This window comes from Mytilus galloprovincialis, chromosome 1 (assembly GCF_965363235.1).
Source record: "Mytilus galloprovincialis chromosome 1, xbMytGall1.hap1.1, whole genome shotgun sequence".
In the NCBI taxonomy this organism is placed as follows: domain Eukaryota; kingdom Metazoa; phylum Mollusca; class Bivalvia; order Mytilida; family Mytilidae; genus Mytilus; species Mytilus galloprovincialis.
Window position 1 is genome coordinate 54,472,221 of NC_134838.1, and position 21,740 is coordinate 54,493,960.

A 21,740-nucleotide genomic window follows, 5' to 3' on the forward strand; every position below is an offset into this window, starting at 1 on the left:
TCCCACCATACCCCCTTTAAATGGTGATATTGAAATTAGAGCCATATTTTCTTCTTGTATCCAGAATTAATAAAACCATTTCAATAAAAAAGGAAAAATGTATTTTATTCATATTTAAATTTGACATACTTCTCTTGGAAAAAAAATTAAAAACCTAAAAAAATGATGAAACATGAAGTGAAGGTTTGGAGCAGATTTCCAGAGTGAGGTTCTTATTGTCTAGCATTTACAGAGCTGGCAACATATTGTAATCAAAGTGCTTGTAAGCACTGAAGGGTAAAGATTGTTTTAATTTATCAGTGGGAAGTCAAATTAAATATTGTATTGTATAAATCATTGGTTGTAGCTGATTCACCTACAATTTCGGACAAAGGAAGATAACTCCAATTTTAAAGATTACTTTAACAATGACACCATTGATATTTTTAGAAACAGATATTATATTCCTGCACCTTATACTTATACAAGTTATGTAAATTTCTTGACAAATATAACATAATTTTGTAACTTGAATATCTGAGCATACATTTCATTAATAAATTTCAGGAAATGTTCATGGATAGGATGTTTACAATATTCTGAGTTTGTGTATCTCTAAAGTAGTGATCAATTTTGGAAGATTTTTAATATCATGCAATCTTTACCCAAAAACAACACAACTAGTCTAAACATACAATAAACTTACGTATCTGAACCACTGGCTAACTTGTTGTGTTGATTCATGGCATCCTGTACATACTCCTCAAACATACGTATCTGAGCTTCACTAATAATAACAAAGAGTAGATAAATTATATACATTTTTGTTTGAAACAAACAAAATGAAAAAGAAAAAAAAAAATTCTATTAACTAAAAATCTGTATAAAATAAGCAATCTGATGTACCGGTATATGGGCTCACAATAATCCATTTGTTGACAACTTCAAGGGGGAATTATAATCAGTTGCTAAATTGCAATCCTGCAACTAAATTCATTCCTCTATATTGCAAACTGTAGATCAATTTATTTCTTCAATTCAATAAGGAATGTTTTTCAAAATCAGATATCCAGATAATCAATTAACAGCATACCAAATTTCAATCTTCAATCGTTATTGTAATTACATGTTATTGCAACCCTGGAAGAAAACTAACATAATTTATGGACAATTTGTACATTTTTCCTTTGATCTTACTGCCTAATATTTTAAAGATCATGGAGAGGACTTGATATTCGAAAATATTAGGCAATGACATCATGTACCAGTGCAGCAACGTTGCTTGTTCAAGTCCATCAGCATCAATTTATCAATGAAATGCACACAGCTTCATTCATCCAACCAAACAACTATCCCAACGTTATGTACACATAAAAGTAGTTTTACAAACTATTCCATTTTACTTCATATTCTCAACAACAAATATATACAATTAATATCAAATTGCCGATAAACAGAATAATGGCATTTTATTTTTTGATACTGACTTCATCAGCTGGAAAATCAGCCTGCCCTAGCGGACTCATTGATATTCTTGATGAAAAAGTCAGTTTTTTTCCAAAAACAAAAATGCCATTTTTCCGAAAAGATTCACATTTTTTTTAAGCTTGCCTTAGGCATTGCTGATCTATGATATAAATTTCATAACAATTCTTAAAAAAATGTAGGTGTGTGATTGCTTACAATACAATTTTCTATCTAAATAATACAAGAGGAATAACTCTTCACAGTTGTTGATCAGCACTGATTTTCTATTTTTTCTGAGATATTGCTGATATATTTAAACCTTTGATATAAATTCCATAATTATCTGGCAAGAATTGTACACTTGAGAAAATGGGCATTCTTAATGGACATAACTTCTGTAAAATAAAATTTTCAACTACCAAGAGATTCAAATTTCAGCAGAGGTTGTAGAAAAATAAAGTTTGATGCAAGTAAGTACATATCATGAAATAAACAGTATTCATATATGTTTGTCACATGTGAGAAAAAATCCCTTTTAAAATTCTGTCTTTCCTTCATCTCAAGTAAAAATCTTACCTTCTTGCAGAAGTCAAACAAATGATTCTCCCTCGGTTCTGTATATCATCTGGACTGTATTGCTGCTGCAACTCTGTCTGTTCACATAATGCTTCAATAGCATGAGAAAGACTGTGTAATAAATCATAGTCATCTTCCTTACTGCACACACTTGGTGGACCTACATGGCCCAATGCTAGCATAACCTGCAACAATTAGGAAAACATTAGCAGTTCACTCTACCTGCTTGCATAAAACATCTAAACTTTGGAAAAAGGGAAGCTGGGTAGATGTAAATGATACAACAGTCATAATATAGATATGTTGAGGAAACATGATGCTGAAAGAATAAAAAAATGTTCTAAATATCAAAGAATCTATATGATGGATCTTTATAACAATTCCATGTAATTTGCATTTTAATTATAAAAGTCTAAACTATCCATGTGTTATCTAATTTTCTTGTCACTGATCAATTATTTCTAAATTGATAAACATTGTAGCTGATTTTTTCTCAACATTAACATTTTAACTATTCCTAAAGTGAAACAGATTTATTCAGAAAAAATTAACAATAGATTTATATACCGAATATACGTTCCTTAATTTCAACTTCATATAAAGCTAACAATTCTTTGAAACAGCAATTGGAGCAATTTCTACAGAATTGAACACTAAATCGAAATGAATATCACCAAAAATTACCTAAGCAGACATGACAATGGAATATATATTTGACCCAAACCTGTTGTATATTCTGTTCTTTATTTGACCATGAGTTCAGAGACTGCTCTCCAACAACTACCTGGATCTGAAATATCAATCAAAATTTTTATTACATGTAAAATAAAAGACAAATAAATGGGGAATGTGTCCTCTAGAACAGTAAAAATGACACCACCAATAATTGACTTGATCTGTATTATGTGGTACATTGTAATAAGCATTTTGTATAAGTTTCATAACATTTGGTTGAGGTGAACGGAAATGAAAAATTCAGCAAGTTTTCCTTTTCAAAAGCTGCAAAACTCTAGAAGGGTTAAAATGACACCACCAAAATTCAATCTTGATCCGTATTTTCTGGTAATTAGCATCGTATATCAGTTTCATAATATTTGGTGAAGGCTAACTTAAGTAAGGAAACGGGATGAAACGAAAAATTCAGCAATTTTTTCCATTTGTAAAGGGCATAACTCTAAAATGGTTAAATTGATGCCACCAATATTCACACTTGATCTGTATTTTGTGGTAATAAGCATTGTGTATAAGTCTTATTAGATTTGGTTGAGGCAAATTAAAGTTAGAGAACGGAAAAGAAAAATTCAGCAATTTTTCTATTTGTAAAGGGGCATGACTCTAGAACGGTTTATGTGACGCCACCAATATTTAATCTTGATCTGTGTTTTGTAGTAATAAGCAATGTGTATAAGTTTGATAACATTGGGTAGAGGCAAACTAAAGTTAGAAAATGGAAACCAACTGTGAGACTAACGGAGAACCGGCAGACAAGGGTGAAACTTAATGCCCCCTTGAATACAACAGGGGCATAAAAATCTATATCAGAAATATTAGCAATTTAATTTGTAAATCTTGTATTATTAATAGTTTTTATTGTTTACTGACATGATTATGTGTCAAAAATCTTTATTTAAGCATATTGATTATAACTTCAATTATATAAAAAATATAGGACAACATATGCCGTTACAACTTATTAACAGCACCTTATGATAATAAAGCCTAACCAGTTTCGGTCCTTTAATGGACCTTCTTCAGATGTTGTATGGTTAAATTGTGTTTTTGGTCTCCTTATATAGTGATCTGTAGACTGCTGACTTCATATGTTAACCAGCGGTTGTGTTGAACGGTGGTTGTGTTAAACAGAGGTTCTTTTAACCTGCCGTTATTTCAACCAGTGGTTGTGTTAACCAGCAGTAGGTTTAACCTACGGTTAGTTCAACCAGCAGGATGATTAACCAGCGTGTGGATTGGTAAACCGGTGGATGATTTATCGGCAGAGGAGTTATACAGCAAATAAGTTTTCTGTATGATGAGTTATCTGGCAGTAAAGTTATCCATAACTTCAATTATACTAGTAATTTTTAAAGATCCTCAATTGGTGTTGAAATATCTTTCTTTATATAATAATTATCAAGGTAATAGCCAATAAACAGGTGTACCATGAGTGCATGATACGCCTGTTGCTTTTTCAGAAAATAAAGTTCATAACTTCTCAAAATCAAATCAGAAATTCATGAAAAAACTAAAGGGTAGTGATCTCATTAGATATAAACCAGTCACCAAAGTGTCATGATAACTGCTCAAAGCGTTGTCTGAAAACTTGAAAATCTCCCCTTTTTTATGACATGTATGAATAAAATCACAACACCCAAACCTAAAATCTTAAAATTTATAACCAGATGCGCAGCTTTATACGACCACAGAGGTTGAACCCTGAACGGTTGGGGCAAGTATGGACACAACATTCAAGCTGGATTCAGCTCTAAAATTGGATTGTGATTAAATAGTTGACAAAGCATAGGTTTCTGACACAGAATGAATGTGGTTTAATGAACTTAAAATACTTTTTTTTCCTTTGAGCAATTCACTATGCTGTTGAATATTAATCCTCTCAAAAAAATGTTTGAAGAAATTTTCTTTTTATTTATGAAATCTGAAATGAGAAAAATTTAACCCCCCCCCCCTTTTTTTTTCACATCCCCCTTTCCCTTTTTCCAAAACTGATCTCAATTCAAATTTCTAATGGAGTTTGCAACAATAACTACCCATTTAAATACATCATAAAAATCTAAGTACATGTTTAGATTCAGCATATCAAAAAAGTTCAAGATTTCAATTTTTGTTACAATCAAACTTAGTTTAATTTGGACCCTTTGGACTTTAATGTAGACCAATTTGAAAACGGGACTAAAAATTAAGAATCTACATACACAGTAAGATTTGGCATATCAAAGAACCCCAATTATTCAATTTTTGATGAAATCAAACAAAGTTTAATTTGGACCCGATTTGGACCAACTTGAAAACTGGGCCAATAATCAAAAATCTAAGTACATTTTTAGATTCAGCATATCAAAGAACCCCAAGGATTCAATTTTTGTCAAAATCAAACTAAGTTTAATTTTTGACCCTTTGGACCTTAATGTAGATCAATTTGAAAACGGGACCAAAAATTAAGAATCTACATACACAGTTAGATTCGGCATACCAAAGAACCCCAATTATTCAATTTTTGATGAAATCAAACTAAGTTCAATTTTGGACCCTTTGGGCCCCTAATTCCTAAACTGTTGGGACCAAAACTCCCAAAATCAAACCAAACTTCCTTTAGTGGTCATAAACCTTGTGTTTAAATTTCATAGATTTCTATTTACTTAAACTAAAGTTATGGTGCGAAAACCAAGAATAATGCTTACTTGGGCCCCTTTTTGGCCCCTAATTCCTAAACTGTTGTGACCTCAACTCCCAAAATCAATACCAACCTTCCTTTTGTGGTCATAAACCTTGTGTTTAAATTTCATTGATTTCTATTTACTTAAACTAAAGAAATTGTGCGAAAACCAAGAATAATGCTTATTTGGGCCCTTTTTTGGCCCCTAATTCCTAAACTGTTAGAACCAAATGTCCCAAAATCAATCCAAACCTTCCTTTTGTGGTCATAAACCTTGTGTCAAAATTTCATAGATTTCTATTTACTTAAACTTAAGTTATTGTGCGAAAACCAAGAAAATGCTTATTTGGGCCCTTTTTGGCCCGTAATTCCTAAAATGTTGGGATCAAAACTCCTAAAATCAATCCCAACCTTCCTTTTGTGGTCATAAACCTTGTGTTAAAATTTCATAGATTTCTATTCACTTTTACTAAAGTTAGAGTGCGAAAACTAAAAGTATTCGGACGACGACGACGATGACGACGACGACGCCAACGTGATAGCAATATACGACGAAAAATTTAAATTTTTGCGGTCGTATCAAAATCAAAAGGGAGCTTACATCAATAGCTATAAAAAAAAATTACCAAAATTTGATGAAAAGATTCATGCAAATAGGTTCAAGCAATATTGAGTTATTGTCGGACATGTTAATGACGGACAGACAGATCAAAAGATGGCCATAAAACATCCCGTAAACGTGCTTATAAAAATAATAGGAAAATACAAAAAATGTCATTATTTACGGGCTATTATATTGTATGTCTATAACATGTATAAGGTGTCAATTTATGGTTCCAGTCATTTTGCAAATTTTATACATCTTGTGCTATTGATCATTTTTACTTAATATACAGTTATCTATCTATTTTAGTTTTCAAGGTTAAAGACAAATATACTTAAATTGGCTAAAAAAAAAAAATTTAGGCCAAAAATTCCTTTATACTCATCAAAATCACAATACAAAGTTTCCATGCTTTTTTCAAGCATTATTCATTTTTTATAACTTGGATTTTTTTTACCAACACTGATAATATATTACTTTTCAATTTCATGTATTATCATACGATCCCCTATTAATATATTGCTATCCATAATAAGGAAATCAAGGTAATCCTATCAAAATGAAACATGTCAGATAACGTGTGTTGTTTAAACCTAGCTGTTACTGCTCAAGGTGATAATCTATTCAATAATTTACTAATTGTATATCTCGGATATCAAAAATGTATTGTTCATACTGAAACATGTCTAGTAACGTGTGTTGTTTAGTCCAAACGATTGTAAACCTCTAAGGTATTGAATTAACTAATTGGATATCTCATATCGTGCACATGTTATGCACGTTTTTGTGTTTCTGTGATCCACACCCACTTTTCTTCCCCAAAGTCTTGTGATTAAAAAGTCTAGTCCACTGTAAATACTCAATAATCATGATACATGTAATAGGGAACTTAAACACCATGTATTTAATCTTAATTAAGGTATATCGAAAGACAATAATAGTATATGATGTTGTATGGTTCAACTAAATATATATATATATGTTTTACATGTTTTAATTAATATTTTTTGCTTAATCAATTAATCTAAAGTTAATTAATACAATAGATAGGGGCAGATCCAGCCATTTTAAAAAAGGGGGGTTCCCAACCCAGAGTAAAGGGGGGGCTTCCAACTATATGCTCCCATTCAAATGCATTGATCGTCCAAAATCGTCCCCCCTGGATCTGCCACTGATAGACATGATAGAAGGGCTTTTCCCTAGTTATGAACAATAATCAATTTTATCATTGGAAGTTTAAATCAATGATCCATTTTGATATCAATGTTACTCTTTACTTTTATTTTTCAAATCATGTTTGTTTCCAATCATATATACATGTAATAATTAAAAATGAAAATTTTTTAAAGGGGCACAGTATGTTGCTATAAGGTATATAAAAAAATATAAAATTTGATTAATGAAAGTGAAATACAATGTAGTAAAATGATAATTTGCTTTAAATGGGTGGCATGGTTTGATTTTGTCAAAATAACCTAAGAAACATTGATGATGAATTATTCACTTGCAAGTGAATAATTCTACCTCATTGAATACATATTCATGTGAACTTCAATTTAACCCTTTAGCTAGAGATGGACAATGCATGAAATGTGTGTGTTGAGTTATTTAAAGGAAAATAATGTCAACATTGATATTGAAACAAAAAGGTAGTCATTTGCTTGACTAATTCGGTCCACAAAATATCATTCTTATCCAGGTTTCTGGTAAAAAGAATGATTAACATACATTTTTATTTTTAATCGATAATATATGAAATTAAACAGATTAAGAAAAATCCATTTGCACAAGTTCCCTTTCTACTTATATCTATATTTATGTTTATATTACTTATAATATGACCATTAGAGGTCTTTGGAGGTCAACTTCATAGTTATTTTGATGGTGTCTAGACTGAAATACACATGAAACAAGCTACAAATTCTTGAAGCCTATGCCCTATAATTTGTTTATTTTAGACTTTTCATAATTTGGATAAATGTTTTACATTTTTATAAATCAAATATGACATGTTTGATAAGAATTCATATTACAGGAGCTGTTGAGTTTTATTTCACTTTACACAATTGCCAATACATTCCCTGTATTTCATTTCTGTTCCGTTCCTCACTTAGGGACAATTGACATAATGCTTTTTCATTTTTCAAGCCTCCATATTGAAGATATTGATGTTTTGTGATTCATTGAATTTGTATACATGTATATGAATTTAGTACAGTAATTGGCATTGCTCAAAGACAAACAAAATTCTGCCCGGGAAAAGAAAGAGCGCCCGGAGAAAAGAAAAAGCGCCTGGGACAATAAAATAAATATAACATTAAGTTATGCACATTGGTTTTTTTTTTTAATTTTGAGAAGTATTTTGCAAATTCAGATAAAAGACATTTGTAATAAAGCAGAAAAACAAGTATGAATGTTTCTATTTAAACAATAACTAGAACACACCCGCGAAATCGCGGGCATATATATAGCTTGTGAACTATCGTGTTTCTGGCCTCAGACCACAATTATTCTTCTCCTTTGCTACAATGTTTCTTTTGGTAAAAGTCAAATCAAATTAAAAATTTGCACTGTTTCAAACATGAAATAAATGTAACTGCTTATATATAGACCATTATTAGTCTAATAAAATATGCTTCTAGGACAATCCATCAGTGCTTTTTCTTTTGGGAGCCTTTTTAACATGCCAATGGTAGAATATGAATCTTGTATAAATGACCAAGACCGACTAAGGCTAATTTGAGGGGTGGTTGGATGGGTCCTGATCCCGAAATCCCGAGATGCAGAATTTAAAGAAACTTCATATCCCGAAATGGAAAAGTATATTCCCGGATCACGTATAAGGATCAATCCAAAAATCAGGAGCTTAAAAACACCTGATCCCTACGCCCCCATAAAAGGTCCTGCCTTCCTCTAATCTCTACCTTACTTTCATTTTTGTCAAATCACTATTTTCCCTTTCAACAATAAATTTGTATGCCCCATTTATGGGCATTATGTTTTCTAGTCTGTGCATCTGTGCGTTCGTTCGTTTGGTCGTCCGTCTGTCCCGCTTCAGGTTAAAGTTTTTGGTCGAGGTAGTTTTAGATGAAGTTGAGCATGTTTTACTTATTTATGCAAGTGGTATGACCCCTTAAATAGTAAACATTTCAAAGAAAACAGTAGACAGAATCAGGGACTTTCTATACTAACATAGAAAGTCCCTGACAGAATACAGATAGTCTCTATATATTAAAGTAGTAAAATCATAGTTTACATGCGGGTGTGTTCTAGTTATTGTTTAAATAGAAACATTCATACTTGTTTTTCTGCTTTATTACAAATGTCTTTAATCTGAATTTGCAAAATACTTCTCAAAATTTTTAAAAAAACCAATGTGCATAACTTATTTCATCGACACAAAGTTGTCTCATGCCAATACAATTTCTATATATTTTCCCTGATTGCTTTTTTGCTTCCCCAAAGTGCATTTTAGTAGGACCCTTAAGTTGTCCTTTTCATGATGTATATCTAAACATTTTTAAACTTTGAACTACAAATAAGATTTAAATTTTGATAAACAATCTAGGTAAATTGTGAAAAAAGGTATTTTTAATTCTGGCAAAAATATGTTATAACTTATTTCAATGAACATGATGAATATTAAAATCATAGTCTTAAAAAAGCAAACCAAGGAAATGTATAAGTACTTATGTTATATTTAAACTAAGGCAGGATATTTTTCATAAAAATTCAAAGAAATTTCAAAATACAATGTTTTCTAGATTTTAAATTAGGCAATATTATTTTTTATATTTATTATAAACATGATAAATGGAAAAAGAAATAGATCAAAATATTCCTATGATAATCAGAGTTCGCGAAAAGTGGTGGTCCTACAGATTTTACCACCAAAATATCACAAAGGACTGACACAATTTTAGTATTTTTCAATAGAAATAATAGTGAGGACCAGCAAATTTTCTTATAGGACCACCAGGTAAAAATGAAATCGCAAACTCTGTGATAAGACATTGTAATAAGAATATCTAACCCATTTCTGTGTTAACTTTTTTTTTTTTTTTTAGTTTGGATTTGATCATGAAAGTATATTTCTTTAAGCTACTGCTCACAGAACATACAGATGGTTAATAACAAGCTTCATACATATATAAAAGATATCTTTGGTGCAATACACATAGGCGGATCCAGGGGGGGCCTGGTTGATTATATTTGGAATCATTGAAGCATGACTGGAGTGGGCCCCCCTTAAGTCAGTCAGCAGGCCCCCTTAGGAAAAGTTCTGGATCCGCCACTGATACATGTACATGTATGTTCAGGAAAATTATATTTGGAAACACTGCAGACTAGTCATACAGGGTAATTATATTACTTTTTAAAGTACATACGAAAAGGGTTTTTTGTATGATTGCACAACACAGCTTGAACCAATCATGTGCCTCATTTACAATGTTTTAAATTGTATTTGTTTTTTGTAACTAGCTGAGATATGAGCAGAAATACAAGCATATAGAAATCATTACCAGTCGTGTGCCTGGAAAAATATCATACACAATTCTCATATACTCCACCATTGTTTCAACATTGCATGTCCAGAGTGACTTTGTTATTGGAGCAGCTGGGATAACACCTGGTGCCTTAACTTTTGACAGTGCATCATATTCAATACTTTCTTTGCAAGATTTGGCAAAATGAGGAGATCTATCAAGCACAAACACAGTTTTGTGTTCTATCGGATACGTCATTTTTAGTTTAAGTTGCAGTTCCCGTGTAAAAATCTCTCCTGATAACACCTGGCCTAGGTCAGCATTCAAACACTATATCATAAATTATGTCTCAATCAGATAATTTGCACCAAAAATTATGAATTTGAATAATAATGGATTCAACGACTGGTCAAAACGGAAATTCCTTGTCTAATATAAATCTCTTTTGTCTATGACATAGAATGGCTTTTTTTGGAATTTAACCAGAAACAAATACATAATGAAATATATAGGAAGAAAAATTCATTGTTTTGCTTTACTGGGCGCAGCCATCTTGAAGTACAGCAGGTGCGCGTATTACGTCCCGTAAGAAAATTTTTTTGTATTCAATGAAAAATAAAATCATAGAACAAATATTTCAACGGAATTCTATATAGTGAGATTTCTATTCGTAACAGTTATTCAATTTCAAAAAAATATTTTTGATTTACTGCTGTCTGATTGTTTCCAAGACGACATAGCGTAAATCAAGATGTCTACCGAAGGGTCAGAAAATACATGGCAAGGCAGAGATGCCGATGCAAAAGAATACTTAAACGATCATAAGATTGTAGAATTGTTCAATAATTTGACATCACAATTGATTTTTCATAGACCAGGTACATAAAAAAATATCTGACTAATCTATGTTAATGTTATTTTATCAATATCAGTCCTAAAAGGAAAATAAAAAACATTTGTTTATGTTTTTAGAATGAATGTCAGAATGTCTATTTATTTTAAAACAATGGAAAGAAAAACATATTTTTATTTATTTTATACCATTCACTGACTAAAGCATGATTTAAAACTTTTAAATGGATGCTGGTTGTGAATATGTTGCATGCCAATGTGAAAAGGGGGGTCTTACTAATACTATTAATATGAGGCAGGCATAACCTGGGGTGAATGGGGACGAAGTCTGTATGTATTATTTTCTTAACTCAAACATGTTAATAAAGGAAACGGAAATACCGTAACGTTCCCGATTTCGGTTCTGTGGTTAGGGATTTAGCTGTGACATTGTTTAAATTATGAGTCATATTCAATGTAAACAAAAGAAACGCTTCCATCAGGTAACGTTTTTTTCAAATCAAACAATTATTAAAAATGAAATTGTATTGAGTTCCAATCTTATATTTTACTAGACTGATACATATAATTTTCTTTTCAAAGTCTCATGCAAACAGAGACAGATTTCTGCGCAAATGCGGGGAAAACCGGAACAGGAACTAGATCTGAAAAAAAAAGTTAACGATTTTGAGTTCATTAGTAGAATGAAAAATTCGGGAAATTTTCCCGATTTTTAAAATTTTTTTTTTATTGATTTTTCTACCGTAATTGGGGACTTCGTCCCCATACTAATAGCGACAGGAAGGGTAAGAATACTATTTAGCGACAAGAAATTTCTTCAAATCTTAAAACTACTTATTCCAAATAAATATAATAAAAATATTATTTAATGCGGCTATACACCCAAAAAAATAAGTAAATTTACGTTTTCATTATGTTTTCTTCACGTTTATTCCTTGGAATCCGTGTCTGTTCGTGCCCATTCAAGTTTGCACCTGATCACGTCTGCACCCTTTCACTTTCGCACCCTACACGTTTGCGCCCAATTTTTATTGGTTTTGTGTTTAATAAGTTATAACTTTATAACCAAGTTTTGGCAAGTGTATTCCTATTAGTATATTTCTTGTCATTGTCTCAAAATAAAGTGAGAAAACGTTTTTTTTTGTGTTGAATAAATTTTTGAAAATGTCTGTACCAAGTCAGGAATATTTGTGTTTTGTCATTTGATTTTGCCATGTGATTATGGACTTTCCAATTGGATTCTCCTCTGAGACTGAGTTCAATATTTTTGTGATTTTACTGCTTAATCATGTTTTGGAAAGTATATTGTTAAAATACTTTTAATCATTGTTTCTAAATAAAGTGAGATTCTGACAACGGGGATTTTATGGGTGGAATAAATCTTAAATTTTAATAATTTTTTGTTTAATTGATTCAGATCAAAGGGGTCAATCTGTTAAAACAATTATCTTTTGTGTTTTTCATTTAAGATTCTGATCATTCTCATACGAAGCTAAATACATGCAGTATTTACATCAAAGCAATTTAAAGCATGATTTTCTAACTTGATTTTAGAGTGGGTGCGAAGGGACCTTGGGTGCAGACGTGCGAGGTGCGAACATGTAGGGTTTGAAAGTGTATTGGGCGCGAACGGACCTGATACCTTCTCCTTGTTTGATTCCAATGATTTCAGTTCATTGTATTTCACAAATTTATCTGTATCGTCTTGGCACCTGTTTTGACGCCAACCAGAAATGACGCACCGATTTAGTTTACGGTTTTATATTTCTAAACAAAAGACATGACGTTCTTAACATTTACTGTTCATAACATGTGAAGGTCATCTGACTACAACTACATGTAAGATGCCTAAAACTCTGCCCAGAAATGTTATTATTGCTTGAAATATTAAAGACAATGCAATTTCCGCCATTTTATTAAGGTAAAAAACAGTCTACCCTTCCTTGAATGATTATCAGTCCTATATCCACTTTGGTTAACAGTCAGAGCTCAGACATAAAGAAGTCGATTTTTGTTTTCGACTTATAGAAGTCAAAACATGTATTTATCATAAAAATGTGTTTTCAATTTTAGACTTATCTAAGTCAGAAAATGACAGACTTGTTTAGGTCTATTTATGTTGATGAAAAAACTTAATTTCACTTGGTGGCCAAACTACACCACCTATGACAGCAAAAACCTGTCTGAGAGTTCACAAGGACTTGAGCTATCTATATTTAATTTTCTAATTGAACATCCTCACTAAACACAGATGTTTCACCTCATTAAGTGTGGTTCCAGGTGGTTACATTGTAAGGTTAATTAACATTATCTCCGATTTTTTAGACTCTCATTCATATTTTTCTTTAGAAGACAAAACATTGTCTTTCAATGTTGTCATTATTTGATTTAGATGCATGACCTCCTTATAAATATGCGTGGGTCTTGAAGTTTACCAATTTTTATCACTTATCGACTCGTAGAAGTCGTTATTTGCAACTTTTTGATTCTGGTCAATTATTTCTTGCTTAACAATATTTGACTTATTAAAGTCGTATTTTGTCTTGCATTAAAGGGAGACAAATCCTAAAACTTACAAATTTAGACCTCTATGAGTCAAAAGCAGATTCAGACTTATTTATGTCTGAGCTCTGACTGGTTAATAAAAGTATGTACACATGTAACAGCATGCTTCCCCATTTTGTGTTTTTCAAATCACGTGACTGTCATGTGACATGATTTTACATTTTAGCTGGAATCGCTGTTGAACAAATGATCGTCCCTTATATAATTTTCTATGGTTTATCTTTTTTTTTCATTCAATGTATGAAGTATAGTAACATTGATAAATGTAATATTGTCTATTGTCTATGTTGTTTTATGAATGCAACTACTTTTTATTTTCAAATATTTGGAATTTATATATCACTTTCATAAATTTTAAACAATTCTATATAAAATTTGAAAAAAATATAGGTTAAAATTAATTAAAAATTTTGTGTTGCAATCATCATGATCATTAAAGTGAATGAAAATGTCAAAAGCTGTTATTAAATTTGAATTTGTTGAACAGTGTTAACTTTAAAGAATCCAGAGTGAAACAATTTTTTTCGATTATCAGTTACATGTACGTGTAAGTGGGTTTTACTGGTTTGTTTACAGTGAGTCATTACTGGTACCCATCATTAGTAGACAGTTCGTTTGTAATATTAGCAAACATGATTTTTATTGCTGTTACCGTTTCAAATATCAACTGTTTAATGATTGTCAATTTGAAATATATTCACAAGTTTTCAATCTTTTATATATTCCATTCTGCTTTAATTCTTTTGAATGGTAGATTAAATGCGGAGACATACACAACATTAGCTATAGGTGCGTCATTACTGGTTCCTCAGGGATATTTTACTGGACATTGAGGGGGGGGGGTGCAACATTTGGAGGGAATGTTATTTTGTGCAAACAGACCTACATGTAGATTCAAAGGTAAACCACAACCATGAGCATGATTAAACTCAAATAACCACCACTAGCTTAGAGCCGACTAATCACTTCATTCATATTGTTTTATAAATTGACTATTTCAGGTAAAGGTGTCAATTGATCACAACACTTTTGAATATTTCTATTTCCTTCAGAAGAGTTTTTTACATGTTCATTTTGTACTTAAGTTAGAATTTCAGTATTTCTTGTCTTGATATTATAACAGTAACATGATTACACAAAATGTTATTGTCAAAACATATACACATTTGTTTAGGGGCCAGCTGAAGGACGCCTCAGGGCGCGGGAATTTCTCGCTGCATTGAAGACCTGTTGGTGACCTCCTGCTGTTGTCTGTTCTGTGGACGGGTTGTTGTCTCTTTGACACATTCCCCATTTCCATTCTCAATTTTACATGTACTTGTATATGTATCACTGTTCCTTTACAGTGATTACTTGGCTACAGAGGGGATAACTCTATTTTAGAACATAAATGTTTCATTTTAGATGGACAAATTCATGACTTCCCTGCTTCTCATATTTACAAATTTGTTTGTAATGTAACCTTGCAGTGCCACTGTTAGGTTTTGACAAAAATAACTGATAAAAAATGGAAAAGCTTTAGGTTTGAAGACAATCATAATATATGAGTGTATATCCATTTGAGTTATCCATTATGTTTGGTAATCTTTATCTTTTAATCTTTTTTCACAGATGAGCCCAAAAAACACATGATTGAAATTTTAGAAAAGTTACAGAAATCTCGAGCTACAAAACTAGATTTTCCATGTCTGTTTGATGATACAAATATACAGTCTATTTATGGAATGTTGGATCCTACAGGACGTGGCTTTATTACACTCCAGCAATACAAGGAAGGTATAAAAACAAAACTATTAGTAAACAACATGTTAAAGCTACAGAAATACTTTAGGCAGAACCCATCATATATATACTTTTTTTTATTAGTAATAGCTTTTTTTTTTACCCCATTGATATTTCTAAATATTTGCATACATATTATTATACTTTTTTTTTTAAATGTGAATAAAATAATGACAGTTCTACACAGATTCATTAACATAGATATTGATAAAATTTCTTATTTTTTTGATTTTTTTATAACAATAACCTTGTAGAATGAAATTCAAAACAGTGTAGCTGTGGCCATTGATTGACACATTATAATTCGTTCATTGACTAGGAAAATTTAGGTGAACGTTTGTATGTAACGACCACTGCTCACTATGTACTTTTTAAAGACACTTAAACTATGGGGTCACCAAAGGTTCTCAACACATAAATAAAGTAATTCGAAAAATTAATCAGAAATAGCACGATGCTTTAATTTATATATATTATATAAATCAAAACATAAAGGTAATACTTGATTAATTTTTCAAGTATTTATTAATTAAGGAAGCTGGCATGTCATGTTTTGGAATTTTGGTCAGATTTTCGGAATCCTCTGGTTTTATCCATTGGAATACATAAAAAAAAATTTGCCCGGTGACCCCCATTTTTCTTTTTATAATTCTTTTACATGTATAGTTTTAAGCTGTCTGTTAAAGTCTTTTAAACTTTTAATTACTTTTTAATAGTTTTTGAGGACTTTAACTTGTCAATGATAAAGCTATGAAAAGTCAAGAGAGAATATTTTCCCGCCAAAATTTCAATTGCTTATATATCGAAAACGAGCACGGCGACCTATATATTTTTTTTGCTCTATGGATTCCTTTATTAATCCCCTATCAATATAAACTAGTCTTTTGAAAAGTTAATTATTTGAAACTGAGAAGCGAACTACCTTAAAGGCGTTAAGAAACCTTTGGTGACCCCACAGTTTAAATGTCTATCGTAGGTACGTCATGAACAGTGGTCGTTACAGACAAACGTTCACGTAAATTGTCCCAGTCAATGGATGAATTTAATGTGTCAATCAATGGCCACAGCTACACTGTTTTGAATTTCATTCTATTTTTTTTTTAATTATTTTACATGTGGTAGTCTGAACGATGAGCTAGCTTTGAAATAACATTAAAAATATATACATGTATGGGTCACTAGACTATTTAGAAATAAAGATTACAGATCACAAATTTTAGTTACCTCGGCCAGCATAAACATTTATGAGTAGCAATTCTTGCGGGGTTAGCAACAAACAAAAAAATACATACAGGAACATATATAACCAAAGTGTTTCTTCGAACTTATACATGTGGAAACTGCAATAGAAGCTGTCTGTTAACTTATAGGCACATTTATTGGATTTTCATGAGATTATGATACCATGTACTTTATAGGAATAAGAAAAGAGAAAAGAAACTGTATCCTGTTTACAACTTTATGTTTATATAAAACAAAATGCATTGTACTTTTGATTCCTTTTGAAATAATTAATATTAAGCTATTGCAACACCCTTAACTATTTTATGCTACATTTAAGTTGTATAATGCAAAAATACTGATAGTTATATGATCATTTATGATTTTTGCTAATACTCTATAAATTTTATTCCAGCTTTAACAACATTAGGTATAAAAGACTTTCCAGAAGTTCCAGAGGGTACAGAAGATGAAAAAATTACATTTGATATTTTTTTAAGAGAAGCGTAAGTAATTTGAATTTTTACAACCACATGCATTTTTATAGGCTTTAGTTTGCAGATGTATCTTTTCGGTAAATGATTGGAAAATCAATATGTTTCTCTTAGAGAAAAGTATACCAATGGGATATTCAAACTCATACATGTCTTATTAGGAAAACAACCTGAATATGCCTTGGCGAAAAACAATTAAAGACAACAGTATACAAAACAAACCATTGAAAACTATATAGCTTTTTTTGGCTGTAAAATAACATGGACCTCACAAAACAAAAAACTAGGTGATCTCAGGTGCTCTGGAATGGTAAGCAGATCATGCTCAACAAAGCAGTTGTTATGTTCATGTAAATACAAACTGGTGAAAAGTTTTATTTGGTATGTCACATTCGAGCAAAAAGGGCAGCTTACCAAATTATCTACAGGCATAGACTTCTGTTCATTATGTGTTCAAATTTTCTATGTACAGTCGACTCTCGTTATGTCGAAGTCAGCCGGACCAGAGAAATATTTCGAGATACACGTAGTTCGACTCAAACGAACACCGGAAGTTCGACAATCTAAGGGACACAACTCTTGCTTAGCTTGGTAAAGCTAAAATAAATCCGGGTGAATATTGCAAGGGGATCGATATTCTAGTATCAGATCGATGTATTTGTATATCACAGTCTTTTATTATTATATTACAATGACATTATTTTTACTTATTCAATTGTTTCAATTAAAAAAAAAAACCTATGGCTTTTCCAAGAGAGTAATTTCCAATCGATAGTTTCGTTATTCAGGTCGGTTATAGCTGACAAAATTGTTTATTCTCGGTTACAAGAGATTTAAGAAAATTTTGATTACTATTCATTTTGTTTTATCTCACTCTTTCTTTTCAAAAGAAAATATAACAAGATTAATGACGCCGTTTGAGTAGTTTTTAGGTGATCATCAACGGAAGCCATAATCCTCACTTTATACACACCCAAGCTCATTAGTATAAATCACAAATTAATTGTTTTGTAAACATTTTAAACACTTTTTCATGAACATTAACAATGTATCACTAATTATTTATCAAAATTCTATAAAAGATAATCTTAGGTAAACACTCATGGAAATAGCATGTCATAAATCAGTACAGTGGTCAGTGACCGGAAATTTAATTACACGTGTATTGTCAGATTAGCTATTCAATCCATTTAAATCCCGGAGGTCATGTTTTGATTTAGTTCGAGATAAAAAATGAATATTGAATGCTTTTGTTAACCTTGGGACCGTAAATTTAGTTCGACTCAACCGAAATTTCGACTCAACCGAAATTTCGACTCATCCAATTTCGACTCATCAGGAGTGGAATTACATACTTTTGTATGGAATAAAGTTCGGGACCACGTGAAAACTTCGACTCATCCGAAATTTCGAGTCAACCGAGTTCGAGACAACGAGAGTTAACTGTATATAAAAAAAGAAGATGTGGTATGATTGCCAATGAGACAACTGTCCACAAGAGACCAAAATGACACAGACAATAACAACTATAGGTTACTGTACGACCTTCAACAATGAGCTAAGCCCAAAGCTAATACCGCAAAGTCAGCTATAAAAGGCCCTGATATGACAATGTAAAACAATTCAAACGAGAAAACTTACGGCCTTATTTATATAAAAAAATAAAAGAAAAACAAATATGTAACACAAATAAACGACAGCCACTGAATAACAGGCTCCTTACTTGGGATAGGCACATACATAAATAATGTGGCAGGGTTAAACATGTTAGCGGGGTCCCAACCATTCAGGCTGTATTTCTAAAAAAAGACCCAGAAAGTAGAGAGTAGATAAGCCATACAACTCATTACAAACAGTTTTTGTCTTAATCTGTTAATGAATTATTCACTGAAATATACTTATCATTTTACAAATCCCTCTTTCTATTTTCAGACGACTTGGACTAACTAAAGTATCATCAACATTCCAATCATAGACATTATCAGTTTTAAGAATTTCATAATTTATTACTGTCTATTTTCATTGTTATCATTTTGTAAATATATGAATTTTTAATAATAAAAATGTTAATATTTTCTAGAAGTTTTGAAAATTGAATTGGTGAACAGAGTTTTACAAGAGAGAGAGAGAGAGAAAACGAAATTTTTTAAGTCTTTTATGTACAATGTACTAACATGAGCATGAGAGATAATGATAGAAACTGAAGGTTGAGCAAGCTTAAGCCAGCCTCTGGTTGTGGGATTTTTTATCGCTGTGATGAAGACCCTTTGGTAGCCTTGGGTAGTTGTCTGCCCTTTAATGAGGTTACATTGGATCTTTGACACATTCCCTGTTTCCATTCTCAGTTTTATGTAATCAACCCAACAACAACAACAAAACTTCAAGTCTGGTATTGCAAGAAGACATTATGAATTAATGCTCATTCAAATGTACTTGTGTCTTGCCTGCTGGAAATACATGCATTTCCAGATGAGTAGAACATATGACAACCCCTTTGTAAGTGCATTCTTTCAAAGGAAAAATTAAAAAAAAAAAATCAAATTCATCTTTTTGTTTGATGCCAACTCTGGACTCATGGACTCATTTGCATACTTGTCGCAAGTGTAGGTCTCATTTGTTATATCCTGACTGGGTCAAAAGGAAGAACTATGAAATTGGAATGCAGCAATGAATATATTTACAATAAATTCAACCTCAGAATTTTGGTCTTGACACCTGACATTTTCTGATTGAAAATTGACAAGCACCTGTATGGCTTTAGTTGTAATGAAAAGTTTCCTTTTACTAGTATATGGACTATTTAAAAAAAACTATTAAGTTCAAATGTCAGGAATATTCCACCATGATTTGTTTTCACTTGTATATATTTGTTATGTACTTGTTCAGAATATCCCTTGGTTTTCATAATAATACCAAAAACTGATAAAAATGCAAATAATCTACATTTCAGGGGTAATAGCTATAATACTATTGTCTAATTATATTTCATGAGAAGACACATAAAACTTATTGATTTTGTGAATACCTTAGTCAATATTTGGGGGAAAACACCCAGTTGATAATTTCCCATGCATAATTATGAAAACCATGTCTGCTTTTTTTTTCTCTGAAATTTTCAGTGTTGATAGAACTGCATCTTATTTGAAGAAACATTGGTAAATGAACTATGAAAATGGGACTTGGTATACATATCAATCTGATAAGTAAAGCTCTTTCCAACTGACTTTGATTCCAATTTGTGTTGTTCTCAAATCCTAAGATAGAAAGACAGTTGGGTGTATTCTAACATTACAGACCAAGCTTGAAGATACTGCCCCATGACAAACATTTTACATTGTTTTACAAACCAAGCCTGTCAACACAGGTCCATTTCATACATGTCAAACCAAGCCTGTAGACATTGGTCCCATGACAAACCAAGCCTGTCAACACAGGTTCCATGCCAAACATGTCAAACCAAGTCTGTAGACATTGGTCCCATGACAAACAAGGCCTGTCTATGCTCATCCCATGTCAAACATGACAAACCAAGCCTGTAGATACTGATCACATTCCAGAAATGATAAACCAGGCCTGTGCTTATCCAATGGCAGACATGACAAACCAAGACTAGATGCTGGTCCCTTTCAGACTTGATAAAAAATCCTGTACTGTAGACACTGGTCGAATGATAAACTAAGTCTGTATAATCCAATGGCAGACATGAAAAACCAAGCCTGTAGATGCTGGTTCCTTTTCAGACCTGACAACCCAAGCCGGTAGACGCTGGTTTCATTCCAGACATTACAAACCGAACATGTAAATGCTGGTCCCATTTCAGACATGAAAAATCTAGCCTTTCACTAGTCCCATGCCAGTATTCTGCATATGCTGATCCAATGCCAAACATGACAAACTAAGCCTCTAGTAGATGGTCCAATACCAAACATAACAAACCAATACTATTGATACTGGTCCAATTTCAGACATGACAAACCAAGTCTGTATAGCTAGACGCTGGTACCAAACATGTAGATGTTGATCAAATGACAAACCAAACCAAGCCTTTAGATGCTGATTCAATGCCAAACATGACAAAGCAAGCCTGTGGATATGCTTGTCCTATTCCAGACACTCATACCACATATACTTATATCTATGGTAAACCTAGTCTGTATTTGCTTAGGCAGCAACCATTTGATTTTCTGGGGGGGGGGGGCTATGGTTTTTTTTCTGTACAAACTTTTTTTTTCCCCTGTGGCGAAAAACAATATATTTTTTTCGCGACAAGTCGAAAACCAATTTTTTTCTTTCAATTTTAGCATTACATATAGTGGCAGCTG

The 21,740-nt window shown here is 31.9% G+C and overlaps 2 protein-coding genes across 3 annotated transcripts in view; one reads left to right on the plus strand and one right to left on the minus strand.

Annotated features, from left to right (window-relative positions):
- Positions 1–11,048, minus strand: part of LOC143078895 (integrator complex subunit 13-like) — an 89,857-nt gene extending 78,809 nt beyond the window's left edge. The window contains exons 1-4 of one of the 2 annotated variants that reach the window (XM_076253944.1): positions 10,541–11,048; positions 2,747–2,812; positions 2,023–2,207; positions 686–766 (exon numbers count right to left, since the gene is read on the minus strand). In XM_076253944.1, the coding sequence (XP_076110059.1) occupies positions 686–766; positions 2,023–2,207; positions 2,747–2,812; positions 10,541–10,762 (554 nt within the window). In that variant the 5' untranslated portion in view covers positions 10,763–11,048. The remainder of the gene's footprint in view (positions 1–685; positions 767–2,022; positions 2,208–2,746; positions 2,813–10,540) is intronic. The other variant, XM_076253934.1, reaches the window with a different exon arrangement.
- Positions 11,049–11,220: 172 nt separating this feature from the next.
- On the plus strand, positions 11,221–19,493 carry LOC143078928 (EF-hand calcium-binding domain-containing protein 10-like). Its single transcript, XM_076253996.1, has 4 exons — positions 11,221–11,382; positions 15,533–15,697; positions 17,340–17,430; positions 19,351–19,493. The coding sequence occupies exons 1-4, from the start codon at positions 11,256–11,258 to the stop codon at positions 19,391–19,393; spliced, it is 426 nt and encodes a 141-aa protein (XP_076110111.1). The 5' UTR covers positions 11,221–11,255; the 3' UTR covers positions 19,394–19,493.
- The last annotated feature ends 2,247 nt before the right edge of the window (positions 19,494–21,740 follow it).